The sequence below is a fragment of the Phyllobates terribilis genome, unplaced genomic scaffold (assembly GCF_046119375.1).
Source record: "Phyllobates terribilis strain yellow unplaced genomic scaffold, ASM4611937v1 Scaffold_9__5_contigs__length_417890890, whole genome shotgun sequence".
In the NCBI taxonomy this organism is placed as follows: Eukaryota; Metazoa; Chordata; class Amphibia; order Anura; family Dendrobatidae; genus Phyllobates; species Phyllobates terribilis.
In genome coordinates this window covers 62442292-62458712 of record NW_027362769.1, presented here as the reverse complement: position 1 = coordinate 62458712, position 16421 = coordinate 62442292, and the positions used below count along the sequence as shown (strand labels likewise).

Below are 16421 nucleotides of genomic sequence, written 5' to 3'. Positions count from 1 at the left end.
CACCTTCTCATTTAAAGATTTTTCTGTATTTTCATGACTATGAAAATTGTACATTCACACTGAAAGCATCAAAACTATGAATTAACACATGTGGAATTATATACTTAACAAAAAAGTGTGAAACAACTGAAAATATGTCTTATATTCTAGGTTCTTCAAAGTAGCCACCTTTTGCTTTGATGACTGCTTTGCACACTCTTGGCATTCTCTTGATGAGCTTCAAGAGGTAGTCACCGGAAATGGTCTTCCAACAATCTTGAAGGAGTTCCCAGAGATGCTTAGCACTTGTTGGACCTTTTGCCTTCACTCTGCGGTCCAGCTCACTCCAAACCATCTCGATTGGGTTCAGGTCTGGTGACTGTGGAGGCCAGGTCATCTGCCGTAGCACCCCATCACTCTCCTTCTTGGTAAAATAGCCCTTACTCAGCCTGGGGGTGTGTTTGGGGTCATTGTCCTGTTGAAAAATAAATGATTGTCCAACTAAACGCAAACCGGATGGAATAGCATGCCGCTGCAAGATGCTGTGGTAGCCATGCTGGTTCAGTATGCCTTCAATTTTGAATAAATCCCCAACAGTGTCACCAGCAAAGCACCCCCATACCATCACACCTCCTCCTCCATGCTTCACGGTGGGAACCAGGCATGTAGAGTCAATCCCTTCACCTTTTCTGAGTCGCACAAAGACAGGGTGGTTGGAACCAAAGATCTCAAATTTGGACTCATCAGACCAAAGCACAGATTTCCACTGGTCTAATGTCCATTCCTTGTGTTCTTTAGCCCAAACAAGTCTCTTCTGCTTGTTGCCTGTCCTTAGCAGTGGTTTCCTAGCAGCTATTTTACCATGAAGGCCTGCTGCACAAAGTCTCCTCTTAACAGTTGTTGTAGAGATGTGTCTGCTGCTAGAACTCTGTGTGGCATTGACCTGGTCTCTAATCTGAGCTGCTGTTAACCTGCGATTTCTGAGGCTGGTGACTCGGATAAACTTATCCTCAGAAGCAGAGGTGACTCTTGGTCTTCCTTACCTGGGGCGGTCCTCATGTGAGCCAGTTTCTTTGTAGCGCTTGATGGTTTTTACAACTGCACTTGGGGACACTTTCAAAGTTTGCCCAATTTTTCGGACTGACTGACCTTCATTTCTTAAAGTAATGATGGCCACTCGTTTTTCTTTACTTAGCTGCTTTTTTCTTGCCATAATACAAATTCTAACAGTCTGTTCAGTAGGACTATCAGCTGTGTATCCACCTGACTTCTGCACAACACAACTGATGGTCCCAACCCCATTTATAAGGCAAGAAATCCCACTTATTAAACCTGACAGGGCACACCTGTGAAGTGAAAACCATTTCCGGTGACTACCTCTTGAAGCTCATCAAGAGAATGCCAAGAGCGTGCAAAGAAGTCATCAAAGCAAAAGGTGGCTACTTTGAAGAACCTAGAATATAAGACATATTTTCAGTTGTTTCACACTTTTTTGTTAAGTATATAATTCCACATGTGTTAATTCATAGTTTTAATGCCTTCAGTGTGAATGTACAATTTTCAAAGTCATGAAAATACTGAAAAATCTTTAAATGAGAAGATGTGTCCAAACTTTTGGTCTGTACTGTATGTCGGACAGAGCTAGATATTTACCTCAGGACTGGTGTCTATCTGTTAAGTCAGGAAAACGTGATTGGGCACCTTGAATTTTAATATGCCTGATTATATGTTCTCAAGAAAGAGAAGTACTGGGAATGAAAAATAAACAGCAGTACTTCGGCAGCAATGTTCCATTCCTTGCATTGCTTATATCTAGCTGCTGCCAGAGCAGATATAATCTGATCTTGGGGGTACTTGCATCAACCCCCCACCAACTTCATATTGATTATTTATCCACAGTATAGGTCATCAATATGTAACTCTCGACAACCCTATCAGTATAAATAGCATTGACACATTTTGTGAGAATCATCCTTTCCATCAGTAGAGTTATTTTCTGGCTATGATTGTTTTCTCTAGCTGAACTTGTCATGTATTCTCATTTCTGTTTTGATGATTAATTATTATTGTTAATTAAAACAATATCTCCTATTATGAACCACGTCTTTGAAATCGGAAGAACTTAATCTTTGTACTGGTTCCCTAGAGACAAAGGTTAACCAAATTAATTTCACCCCATCTTCTCTCGAAGATATTGAGCAAACTCTATGTGCCTTGTGAGTCTCATTTTGGAAATGGAAGAAAAGATTTCTCCTCCAGCGGCTTTGGAAACGTTAATAAATCCACAATAAATAAAATCACGTCTAATACCATAACTGGTTTTCCTTGGCATAGGAACTTACAGGCCACATCACGATGCAAAATAGCTTCAGTCTACAAAAGCATTGCTCCTATTTGCTGAATAAACTTGGCTTGGTAAAATTCCTATGTGTAAAGCCATTAATACAATCCTCCTCGACAGAGTTTAATTAAATTGCCTCACCCCATAGTAAATATATTAGGATTAGTCTGATATGTTTTCATCACCAGGAAGATTGCTAGAACCATCTATATACACAGAGATTTTAGATACAATGGTAGTAGCTACACTAGTTGATTTTTTTAGAGGCAGAACAAGGTCTCTTGATGTCCATGGCAGGGTTTTAGAATGAGCCCCAAGGTTACTGAAGCTCAATATGACTGTTAAATAACCAAATTGTAATTGTCTCTTGTCACAATAAAGAAATTGCTCATTCTACCTGGGAAACTACAGCATTAGGGCTCGTTCACATGACCATATTTTTCGTCCAGGTGTGATCCGACAAAACATTGCATTGCACTCGGACTAATGTTATTTTATGGGGCTGTGAACATGTCTGATTTTTTCCCCAGACCGAGTTGGTCTGAGTAAAAAATCACAGCCTGCCCAAGTTGCCTCCAATTATCAGATCGCACTTGGCCATGCACATCTATCATTCAAATCGGACCACACTCAGATGACATCTGAGTATGGTCCAGTTTTCACGGACTGACACAATGGAGAAGATGGAGAATTTTTTTTCCATCTTTTCCACATCCGACAAAATCGGATCACACTCTGATCGTACTCTGGTCAAGCTCTGGTCAGAGCGTGATTAGCATAATCCGACCGATTATTTTGGATAAGAGAAAATATGGTTGTGTGACCCTAGCCTTACCAGCAGCTCAGACACAGAGTTCAATTGTTAGTACAAAGAAAAGTTTGGCAAAGTGTTTTATTATAGTCTGAATATCGTCCTTCCTTACTAGTGCCCCAATTCACCAACCCCTTGTGCCTCCCCTGACTAAGATTGATCTAATTGCTGATTTGATCATTACTAAATATGCAATGAAGGACATTATTAGTCATATTTTTGCTTGAATATACAATGCATTTTCCACATATCCCCAGTCTGTCACCACATATCATACCTGGCATTTTCATATTCACATTATATTCATATTTAGATGAACTGAAGAAGGCAGAAAGTCTAATGACAAACCGATCGTGAAAATAATGAAACGTATTACCCGTGTGTAATTATTAATAAGTATAATAATTTATACGGCAGAGAGTTTTTTTCAGTTAGGTCAGTGCCACAGGGGGTTGATCATGGTGACAGAGGTAAGCAATAAATTTTTTTTTAAAAAAGAAAGAATGATAATTTTATTTTTTTTACCCCGAAAGAACAGATATACAGTGTTTGATTGACAATGTGTGCAGCACATGAAGCCCCTATAGTTCTGTATTGTACATGTCACTTTCAGCAAGGTAAAGAATGCAGCTATCAGGGAAAAAAATAATTTATTGCCAGTTTTGACAAAGCCTTGTGCCCGCTGTATTTGTATGACACACTGCTATGACGGTGCAGGTACCTGCCACACTACCAGCATACTGAATGAACATGCCCTGTGAAGTGCTGTGGTGTATGTTGCCATTTCTAAATAAACATCATTATTCATTCAGTCAGATCAGCATGGTTACATTTCTTTGCAGAAAATATTTCCTTTCATGTATCCCTGAGAAACCTTCCAGTGTATATGAGAGAGGCAGATAGATCAAATAATGCAAATTTCTGTGTCAGCATTAAGATTTGCATCCCCATTGTGCTGTTCTTAGCTGGACGATATTTGCATTGGTGATGAAGACTGGAGCAGAAGGAAATCGGTATTAATAGTTTATTGGCAGTTTAATGTCTTGGCACCTACCCTACCTATGAAATATAATAAACAGGGAGCTGAGTGATGCAGAGCCGCTCAATAACATTTTCAATCAAAACCTTTCAGCAGATTGCAGGGCGACCTTCCTGTAGGACCATTAGCGCTCCCCACTAAAAGGATGACTGTGCTTTAACTCCCTATATGCCAGGGGGAACTGCAAGGTAATTATGGCAGGTCACTTAGGGTCAGTCAAAATTCCTAAAATCAAGATTGATTGTGATATATGGCAGAGTATATTTTATTACGTAGAAATTAGAATTAGGTATCTATTTTTTTCTTCAGCAAAACCTACAATTGTTGATACTAGCACCCATTAAAACTCATATTGCTTCAAGTGAATCTGCACTATTGTGTATTTGTATATATATATACAAATATATAGATATACATTTATATATATATGTATATACAGTACAGACCAAAAGTTTGGACACACCTTCTCATTTAAAGATTTTTCTGTATTTTCTTGACTTTGAAAATTGTACATTCACACTGAAGGCATCAAAACTATGAATTAACACATGTGGAATTATATACTTAACAAAAAAGTGTGAAACAACTGAAAATATCTCTTATATTCTAGGTTCTTCAAAGTAGCCACCTTTTGCTTTGATGACTGCTTTGCACACTCTTGGCATTCTCTTGATGAGCTTCAAGAGGTAGTCACCGGAAATGGTCTTCCAACAATCTTGAAGGAGTTCCCAGAGATGCTTAGCACTTGTTGGCCCTTTTGCCTTCACTCTGCGGTCCAGCTCACCCCAAACCATCTCGATTGGGTTCAGGTCTGGTGACTGTGGAGGCCAGGTCATCTGGCGTAGCACCCCATCACTCTTCTTCTTGGTCAAATAGCCCTTACACAGCCTGGAGGTGTGTTTGGGGTCATTGTCCTGTTGAAAAATAAATGATGGTCCAACTAAACGCAAACCGGATGGAATAGCATGCCCCTGCAAGATGCTGTGGTAGCCATGCTGGTTCAGTATGCCTTCAATTTTGAATAAATCCCCATCAGTGTCACCAGCAAAGCACCCCCACACCATCACACCTCCTCCTCCATGCTTCACGGTGGGAACCAGGCATGTAGAGTCCATCCGTTCACCTTTTCTGCGTCGCACAAAGACAAGGTGGTTGGAACCAAAGATCTCAAATTTGAACTCATCAGACCAAAGCACAGATTTCCACTGGTCTAATGTCCGTTTCTTGTGTTCTTTAGCCCTAACAAGTCTCTTCTGCTTGTTGCCTGTCCTTAGCAGTGGTTTCCTAGCAGCTATTTTACTATGAAGGCCTGCTGCTCAAAGTCTCCTCTTAACAGTTGTTGTAGAGATGTGTCTGCTGCTAGAACTCTGTGTGGCATTGACCTGGTCTCTAATCTGAGCTGCTGTTAACCTGCGATTTCTGAGGCTGGTGACTCGGATAAACTTATCCTCAGAAGCAGAGGTGTCTCTTGGTCTTCCTTTCCTGGGGCGGTTCTCATGTGAGCCAGTTTCTTTGTAGCGCTTGATGGTTTTTGCAACTGTACTTGGGGACACTTTCAAAGTTTTCCCAATTTTTCGCACTGACTGACCTTTATTTCTTAAAGTAATGATGACCACTCGTTTTTTTTTTACTTAGCTGCTTTTTTCTTGCCATAATACAAATTCTAACAGTCTATTCAGTAGGACTGTCAGCTGTGTATCCACCAGACTTCTGCACAACACAACTGATGGTCCCAACCCCATTTATAAGGCAAGAAATCCCACTTATTAAACCTGACAGGGCACACCTGTGAAGTGAAAACCATTTCCGGTGACTACCTCTTGAAGTTCATCAAGAGAATGCCAAGAGTGTGCAAAGCAGTCATCAAAGCAAAAGGTGGCTACTTTGAAGAACCTAGAATATAAGAGATATTTTCAGTTGTTTCACACTTTTTTGTTAAGTATATAATTCCACATGTTTTAATTCATAGTTTTGATGCCTTCAGTGTGAATGTACAATTTTCATAGTCATGAAAATACAGAAAAATCTTTAAATGAGAAGGTGTGTCCAAACTTTTGGTCTGTACTGTATATACACACATATACAGTCTGCTGTAAACTGTACGTATGCTGAATGACTTAATGATCAATGGCAGTGAAGTTAGAATCCCATGTAGCACTCTATTATTACAGCACTCCAAATTGGAGCAATTAAAATAGTTGTATTTAGGAAACTCACTTTAAGCAATTTTCTTGTTTGTTTTCTGGCGTAAAAACATTTTCAAGAATTTCAACATTTCTGCACAACATGACGTTGAGCAAAAATCTAGCGACTTTTGTCGTTTTCACTCCAGTCCTGACCAGTCCTGCCAAAATCACCAAAGCTGTAGTAGGATGGAGACATGGCAACACCTGGTCATCGAACCGGCCAGAAATCGATCAGATCGCTCTCGGCCATGCAAGTCAATGAGTCCGTGAAAACCATCGGACTGCACTCGGATGATCTGAGTGCAGTCACTTTTCACGGACTGACAAAATGTAGAAGATGGAGAAGTTTTTTTTCCATAACTTCCTTATCCGAGAACATCATAGCACACTATATTCACACTCTGATCAAGCTGTGATTAGAGTTTAGTCACAGTGTCATTAACATAATCGGTTCAGTCGAATTAATTTTTCTTTGACTGGAGTAAGATTTCTGGCAAAGCGCACGGAGGCGCACGCCATTTATAAGATGCGTCTGATTGGTACGTGATGTTCATATCTTAAAGAAGCACTCCGATATATAGTTATTTATTAAATGTATATGTGTATATAATGTAGTGTGAGTGTGTTAATATACTCACCTCTTGCTGCTCTCTCTGAGGTCTAGCACCGTTCTGCTTCACTTCTCAGAGTCGCAATTGCGACTTTCCGGATCTATGTGTGAACCGGAAGTCTCTTTTACAGTGAAAGTATATTGGGCCTCATTCTGAGACACGTTCTGACACTCCATAGACTTACATTGTAAAAGTCACTTCTGGGTCACGCCGCACGCAGTGTGACCCGGAGAGTCTGCAGAGGGGTGACGTCACTGAGAAGAGGAGAATAATGGTGCTGGATCCCAGGGAGAGCAGCTGTAGGTGACTATATTCATAAACGCACACTACATTACATGCATATACACACATTTAATATAAAATATAGATGGAAGAGTCTCTTTAATGAATCAGGCTCTTATTCCGGTACCCCCCTTAATTAAGAATGAAGCCTTAATGTCATAGCAATATGCCAGAAGTTTTGACCAGTGGGAGTCTGGATGTTAAGACCCCTGTGAATTACTTTAAAAGTGTCAGAAGTGCTTAGCAGAGTGCTGTCTCTACCTGTTAGTTTAAGACAAGTGCAAAGATGTTCAATGGAGTCCGTCTTCAGCTTCTGAGGAGAGCAGCACTCGATTGAGCACTTCTGCCCCTCAGTTTTAGTAATTGATAGAGGCCTCAGCCCCCAGACCCACACAAAGCAAAATTTCTGAAATGTCTCTTTAACATATCAAAACTTTTGTGAAAGTATAGCTCCACTTTAAAGGAGTTTTCCATTATATTTTTGAAAATGTCCAGAGAGATGGGATTGTTATCAAATTAAAAAATAAGTATTACTTACCAATCCCCCACTTCTCCATCGCCGGTGTTCAAGTGGCATTGCCTAAGATCAGAAGGGAAGAAGTCCATTCATTGTGTGAACATGACCACTGAGGCCAATGACTGACTGCAGGGTCAGGTGACTGATGTACAGGATGTCATGCCACCTGAATTGATGGCATCCTGTCAATCAGTCATCTGGCCCTGCAGCCAATCAGTGTCCTTTGAGGTCAGGTGACTGAATGGATGGGACCTAATCAATTCTGGTCTATGTATAAACCATCAGAGTAGCAGGAATCAGATTGGTAATTAAAATTTTTTGGGGGTTTTAAAGCGATCTGTTCTCTCTGTCAAGTTTGAAAAAAAGTTATGAAAACCCCTTTAAGAGTCTGCTAAAAGTCACTTATCATAAATCAACGCTGTATTAATTGCTAGCAGTTGTCATATCGCTTCAATCTCTAGAAAGTGAACATTATAGCTCGAGCAGTGACCAAAACCGACTTTTTAGAAAGGGTTAATGCACATCAAGTGCCAATAGTGTGGTTTGTGTTTAGCCTCCGTAATTTCTGCATTTAGTTTTTCTAATTTCTCCACCGTGTACCTAGATTACATCTAGATAAGCTACAAAGGCATTCAGGAAGCAATGGGGGCAGGTTGTGGTGCTGTCTCCACTGAGAAACAGCTGCTTGCAGGGTGAATGCAAGAACAAGGGGAATGCCCGAGACTGAACTACTTACAAACTTTTAAGGTCCAATCTTTTCTTTGTGTTAGTTTGAAACAAAGGGCAAAAGGGACAAATGTAGGATTCTCTGTTCGTGACCCCTGTGGCCTCAGTTACCCAAGTCTTCCATAAATTTCAAAGATGCAGAAATGCTTTCTGAAGAAATGATATACTTTAGCATGCGTAAACTGTATTATACTGTACTATGGAAGGCTATATTTGTACAGTCTGCTCGTGTCATTCTGGCTTTAAATAGTCTAAAACTATGTTTGTTCCCATGAGCAAATAATATGCTTAGAATGATTTTGATGACTTTACCAATTCAGTGACCATTTTAAAACATATTTTTAGTGAAAGGGCTTATTAGCGGATTGAGGTCCTCCGCAGATTTCAGGAATCATTCTCCATGTCACAGAGTTCATATCAGTGCCCTCAATTACCAACTTGTAGTGTTTTTTTTTGGGGGGGGGGAGGGAATGAAAGTCATCAGGTCACCACTGGTCACTTGTATGATTATGGTGTGTGAAAACTACCAGCGTGGCATTGAAAAGACCAGGCCAGCTCCTTGTATACCCAAGACGCCTAATGACAGGACTCAGGATGTCCCAGTACACCAGCCAGACTATATGTGTTACAGTGCGGGCAGTGGGAGCAAAGCATTTTAACCAGAGGCCACACTTATGTGAATGACTTCTACCGCCTAAATGACAGGCTGTGATACTTGTGATTCTCCATTGTAATCTTCTTTCTTAAATATGCTGTACACATCTGAAAGGCAGAGATCTGGCATCACATTAGATACGTCTTCTTTTACCCCTTAATCTTCTAATGTCTACAGTAAATCGGACCTGTGGTAGGACTTCAGATCCCGACTAAGACAATTAATGCTATATTTTATATTTTTAGCTTCATTTAGCAAAAACTAAATCATACACTAATATGGCACAAAATTTAATTTACTTTTCTAGCTCTCTATTTAGATACCCTGATCAAGACAGAATGGCATGTTGATATTCCTCTGCCACCAGACATAGGACACATGCACCATCAGCCCTCTAGTTACACTATGGTGTACACAATTACTTTCTACACAATAAAGTGACTTAAGTAAGGGTAATGATAAGAGAAGTATAGTTAGCACATGAATGAAATAAGAGAGGTTCTCATGTTGTTTTCTCTTCTACTTTTGGCAATGTATTTCCTTAGCTACTACTGCAGGGTCAGAATGGTCTACAGGAGTATCTGAGGATCCTCCAGGGAGTCCAGAGAGGTGGGCACTAAATACACCAGCCTAAGGTCTCATGCACACGAACGTATTTTTAATCCAGGTGCGATACGACAAAACACTGGGTCATAGTCAGACTAATGTTATGCTATGGGAGTCTGCACATGTCTGATTTTTCCTTGAACCAGCCAAAAATCACAGCGAGCCTGAGTTGGGTTCAATTATCGGATCACACTCAGCCATGCAAGTCAGTGAGTCCGTGGAAATCATCGGACTGCACTCGGATGACATCCGAGTATGGTCCGATTTTCACGACTGACAAAATGTAGAAGACGGAGAAGTTTTTTTTTCTATCTTCTCTTCATCTGAGAAAATCGTAGCACACTATGATCACACTCTGATTAGAGTTTGATCACAGTGTGAGTAACATAATTGATCTGATTTTCTCAGATGAGACAAAATACAGTCGTGTGACCCTAGCCAAACAGAAATCCATTTGGGAGCTGACTTTGGTAAAATTTACCAGTAGAATATATTCCTATGGGTTAATTTACAAATAACTTATGGATACATAGATAATACGGTTGAAAAAGGAAACCTGTCCATTAAGTTCAGCTGAGGGATGGGAAATGGGATATATGTACAAGAATAAAGCATGATCCAGTCTGTCCCAACATAGCTAATCTTTTCCTCTTGGTCTCAATAGTCAATCCATTGGACCAAACATTCAGAAAAGAACTTTACACATTTACATATTTTTTTCTTTTATTTTCTTTTAAAAAAATATCTGAGCCTTTTTTTGAAACCATCAATGGTTCTCACTATGACCAGCTCTTTAGGTAGACTATTCCATAGATGAGTAGTTCTTATGGTAAAAGAAGACCTGTCTCCTCTGGTGATTGAACCTTGTTTTTTCCAGGATATTCTCTCTTGCCTTTTGAGGGAGTTTTACATGAAACAGCATTTGACCATACTTTTTGTATGGGCCATTTATGTTCCTCTACATGTTAATCATGTCCCCGCTTAAATGTCTCTACTCAACACTAAAATTATTATTAGACCTTATTTATAGCATATCCTATGTTTGCAATGATTGATTCAGAACCATTTCCTATAATAGGTCCAAGGAACCTTGGTCCCCACTACGGTGAGCTTAGCATCACAGCATCATGTGTTTAATGGCGTGGTTGTTGCTCCACTCACGCGACTTTGTGTCATGTACTATGTAAGGTGTCCCATCCATCTAGGTGCCTGAACATGCGCAGCGGGAAGCCTGACCAAATTCATTTATCAAACTGCACCTTTAAGCAGCTCACACTGGTATTGAATAGGGGTGGTATAAGAGGTGACCACTGCCAGTGTGTAGTCAGCACCTGATGAAGGTTTGTGCCAAAACTCGAGTATAGGTTGGCACAATTCCAGCCAGCAAAAGGAGACGTTCATGGGTATGTATGACCCTGTACTGGTCATACCTTATAACATTCATGTCTGTATACATCCATATCATTTAATTTCTGCATGCCATTACTTATGCTATATTTTACCCAGATTTTATCTCTCCGTGTGACTCATTTGCCCTTAAGCATATCTGGTCTATATATTTACTAATAAAGATGATACATCTTTTTACAAATCTTTTGTCCATCAACCCTTTTGTTCTATAGGACTTGTGTTTTATGTAGGTACCGGTATCCACCTAGAACTTGTTGCAATTTATACTAGTTATATTTTTTATGTTATTACATCAACCATCTTATGCTCTGGCAGACACAGACAGGAAGTGGCCCCTGTACAAAAATACTGTAGTATATGCAGCCTTTGCAATCCAATAGCTCATCATAATGCACAGTTCCACGTGGTTTGGCGGCAGAAATGGGCCCCTTTCCTCTTGGGCTCCTGTGTGACTGCACAGGTAGCACCTGCGGTATATTCCCCATTGATCTTATGTGATGATGCGTTTAGACCCACTTGTGCATTTTTTGATCGAGTAGAGTGAGTGTCAATGCACTAAAATGTTGCCCCTAACTTTGAACATTAGTTTGAGGATTTCACAGTTGTGCTCGCAATTGCGTTTAGTAATGCAATGGTCCAAAGTGATTATAGGTCCAATACAGGATATACTTAATGGTAGTTAATCACAGGAAGGTGATTGCCGCTCTATAGTTATTTCTGCAGTTTAAGCCTAATTGCTGTGGCATAACACAGATTTATCATGTTGGGTTCGGTTTTAACCCCTAGTAAACACTGATAGCAATCTATCCTGACACCATCTCCATTTCATAAAAACTTGTTGGAAAGCAATTATTAACCAGTGTTGTGTTATAACAATATACCAGTTGCCATGAGCAATATATATAATATTAAAGGAAAAGTAGACCTAGGGCTGGATAAAATTGAACACATATTTCCATGTCTGACTTCCTACCATTTTGCACGCTCCTATTGATTTTCTCTGACACGCTCTTTTTATATTGAAGAAGGTGGTTTTATTTTCTTCCCTCTGATAGAACCCGCAAGGAGAAATAGTAACGAAAAAAGAATAGCAAAGTAATATTAAACCTGCCTGAAGTAAAAATGTAATGTAACACCTGTACTCAACAATTTCTGCTTGTAAATATATATATACTTCTATTTAATAATACACAGACTCTCACGGGTATTTGACCTCCAAAGTTAGAGAATCGCAGCGATTAACCAAGCTCTTACATGGATTTTTCAACTTTCTTCACTGCAGCGATAGACGTGAAGTTTGTTATGATTGTTTGTGTTCCAACAGTTATGTTTTAATTAAAAGAGATTCTTCTAAGCACCGATGGAGGTTCATATACCATATCTGCCATAAGGTATGGCTACTACATGTCAGCCTGATTAATTTACTTCTAGAACAAAAACAATATAGCTACATTATTTATATGCACTATTGCTTTTACATATTTACTTACAGCAGGGTATTTGTTTATTTTGTTTCTTTCTTGGGTTTTGTCTGTCTGTTTAATGGCCAGTGTGAACATGCTCCTATTTTGCATGCATACTCCAATTCATTTTTTTTTTAGTTTTACTTTCTGTAATGAGTATAGACAAGTCCCTGGCATTCCATCACATTGGTAAGGGGTCTATGCTCCACTACCCCTTTATTCTGCATGTCTAAAAAGCTGCATTAATACCCGGCCTGTTACTCATTATGTGGGCCCAGTTCTTTGGTGCATACCTTGCGTTCATGTTTTGTATATTGAAAAGGTTGATACAGTGCTACCTCTCCATAAGCTCCATGTACTTATCTGTGAGAAGCCATCAACAGTAAATGCAGTCATACTTGTCCACTATAGATCTGTGTATTTTATTTCATATCTATACATAACCTCACATTATCAACACATTTGTCAAATATTCTGTCCTAACCTGATAAGTATGATGAATGTGAAATGTATGTAAAATATTAGACACTGGCCAATAACTTGTTTTTTTTTAATGGCTGGAAAATCCCTTTAAGACTGTCCAAAGTACTGCATTTCTTCTATTCATAAAGTATGTAGTCTGAAAGTAAAACCATTATGTGGCTTTAGATCAATTATACATAAAAATAACAACAGATTCTGATTCCTGCTTTTATTGAGGGTGGCATATTTCCCCAGACGACCACCATGACGTGTGTCAATGTAGACAAAATCTTTTAGGGAATGACCATTTATGATTGATGTCTAGCCAAAACCAAGTACAATTTAGGAGTCACAAAACTAAAAGCTTTCCAGACATTGGTTTTGCTGGACACGCACATTCTTGGTCACCTGAACTGTACTCATATGCTCCCGTCGGAAACAATGGGAAATGTCTCGGAGGGATTGGTCACACAATGTGTCAGTAACCCCTTCAAGCTCCTTTTTAATTCCTTGTCTGATAGAAAAATACCACTAAACTAGTGCTTATTACATGTAATCCAGATCACTGCCATAATGATACACTACATTATATACTTTCTTAAACTCGTTCATTCAATATCTCACTTCCTTCCCTGCAGGCAGTGACCATTATATTTTACACATGGGTTCCAGCTGGTTTCCATTCTCCCCTTCAAAACATATTTGAACACACAGAGATTGAAGGCGAGACGCTTTATCTAATGTAGTCAACTTTTAGCAAACAAGCCGATACTCTTTCCTACTCACATGTTTTATTAATAGTGGTTGATTATATCAGAGAATGAGTACAATACTTCTTTGGCAAGTAGGTTTTTATGTGCTGTGCTCTACTGGAATGCCTCAGTTCTTAAACAGTAGTTTAGAAAAAAGCAATTAGCTCATACAAGGTACTAAAGGCAGCATCATTTAAGTAGATAAAATATGCCAATATACCATATACATATATACAGCTATATATATATATATATATATATATATATATATATATACATATATATATATGTACAGTATGTTCATAGATAGTATGCAATATATTGTAGATAATATGAGATAGATTAATGGTTTAAAAACAAAATCCAGATAGATAGATAGATAATCTTCAAAGGTGGCCCAGGGCATTGCTACAATAAAAAAATGTACAAAAAACATACTCACCTACGTGACCACTGCCGCTCCTCCTTACTGCTCCAGGTGTCCTCTGTCAGTCTCCTGACCATCTTTTGCAGCAGATGGCATCAAGTCATCACTGCAGCCAATCAGGGATCACTGATTGGCAGCATCAGTGTCGTGCTGTCAACAGAAGAAACCAGAAGACCAGTAGGATACACTGGCAGCAGTAGTTTAGAGTGGATGCCTATTTAAACATTTTTTTTAAATAGTAGACAACCCCAGTAAAATATATAGGGCCTTTTATGCCGATTGTAATCACAAGCACGCTGGCTTACTCCTCCTAATAGATATTTGGTGCATAGTAGGAAGCCCATTTCCTATAGACCAAAATCTTAAGCTATATTTTCTTTCAATTTGTGGTGTAAATTATATTAAATCCATTGGGTAAATCCTTTGCGGTGGCCCCTACTGTCATTCTAAGCTTAACCACTGTTTTAGAAAAGAGGCTAAGGCAGCATTAAAATAGTAAAAAAAAAATATATTTTTTGAGAAGTGTATGGCCACAATTATAATCCAGGATCCTTCATATACATCTCCTTATTAGTTTATAAGTATGTTTGAATTTAGATGTATGTTTTGAGCAAAATTAATAGAACTGTCTAGAAATTTAAGTATATAAAACCATGTTATCATCTAATTACGTATATATGAGCATAAGTGTAAAATGATATTTTCTTTTAACAGGTACTACTAGGACAACAAGTCCAGCAAGCCAAAGAGAGCTCACCTCCAAAAGAAGAGGCCCCGCCAGTCCAACCTCCATCAGAGGACAGTTGTACCAAAAAGCCAAGGTCTCGAACCAAAATCTCATTAGAAGCACTAGGCATCTTACAGAGCTTCATCCATGATGTGGGCCTCTACCCTGACCAAGAAGCCATCCACACACTGTCAGCTCAACTAGATCTGCCTAAACATACCATTATCAAATTTTTTCAGAACCAGCGTTATCACGTCAAACATCATGGAATACTCAAAGAGCATCTGGGCATTGCAGTGGATGTGGCAGAATACAAAGATGACGAGCTTCTGACAGAATCGGAGGAGAACGATAGCGAAGAAAGCATGGAGGAAATGTATACAGTAGAACAGAGTGACGAAAGCAGTGGTAATGCCAAGGCTAATTTATCCGAGGTGGATCAGAGATAATAAAACCTACCAACAACAAAAATACAACAGCAATACAGTTGTGCAAAGGAAAATCACTTTTATTACTCGTAACGTTCTATCTCCGCAGTGAGAGAGAGGAACACAGAGTTTTTGGCATTGCTCTCTTGAAAACTTGCCTTGACACTTGAGTGTACTGACATCTGACTGGAAGAGAACTAGTAAAAAAAACTATATCTTCAATCATCTTGCACTTACAGTGATGATTTAAGTAAATTACAGGACCTCAAGATTGATAAAATCAATGAAGGAAAGTATTTATATATCTATGTATACATATATGTATATTTATATATGCATATGTGTATATACATGCATATATGTGTGTTCCCACGTGGTACACATACTAGACGTATAGTATGTCTACAAGCACATGCACACGTACTGATGATGCATGGGAAGCAAACATTTCATTCCTAAAACAGACTGTGAAATGAATTCCTATCATAAAAGACTGGGCTACGTACCACTTTGCAGTGAGAAGCATTAGGTTTCCTCCTTAACAGACTGCCTGCTCTCATGGAGTGGTTATTTTTTTTTCTATGTTTCTTTTATTTTTCTTGTGTTTATTCTTGATTTATGTTTTTTTTTTCTTAGTCTCTGCTTTTGTTCTGGCCGCATGGTGGATAACTTTTATTTAAAGGTATGTGTTTGGAAGTAAAACTTTAAAAATGCAATAAAAATATATAATATTACAAAAGCATCAAAATGTTGTTAATGCCTAAACAGCAGCGACAGTGGTGTAAAACGTCTTTCTGTACTGTAAGCAGCAGCGGGGGAGTTGTTCTGTTCACTGTCGTTGAAGTGATGAAAATCATAGTAAAATGACACTTTATATCATTCACTTTCTCTTAAAAGTATTAATTTTACTTATTTTTACAAATACAATTACTTCATTTAAAGGGTTTTTGTCACTATGTAATATAATGAGAATCGGTCACATAAAATGCAGCCTGCATA

At 38.9% G+C, this 16421-nt stretch overlaps 1 protein-coding gene across 2 annotated transcripts in view; it reads left to right on the top strand.

The window, feature by feature from the left end:
* SATB2 (SATB homeobox 2) overlaps positions 1-16129 on the top strand; it is a 215619-nt gene extending 199490 nt beyond the window's left edge. For both annotated transcript variants that reach the window (XM_073646531.1, XM_073646530.1), the window contains exon 12: positions 14982-16129. In XM_073646531.1, the coding sequence (XP_073502632.1) occupies positions 14982-15443 (462 nt within the window). In that variant the 3' untranslated portion in view covers positions 15444-16129. The remainder of the gene's footprint in view (positions 1-14981) is intronic.
* Positions 16130-16421: the final 292 nt, after the last annotated feature.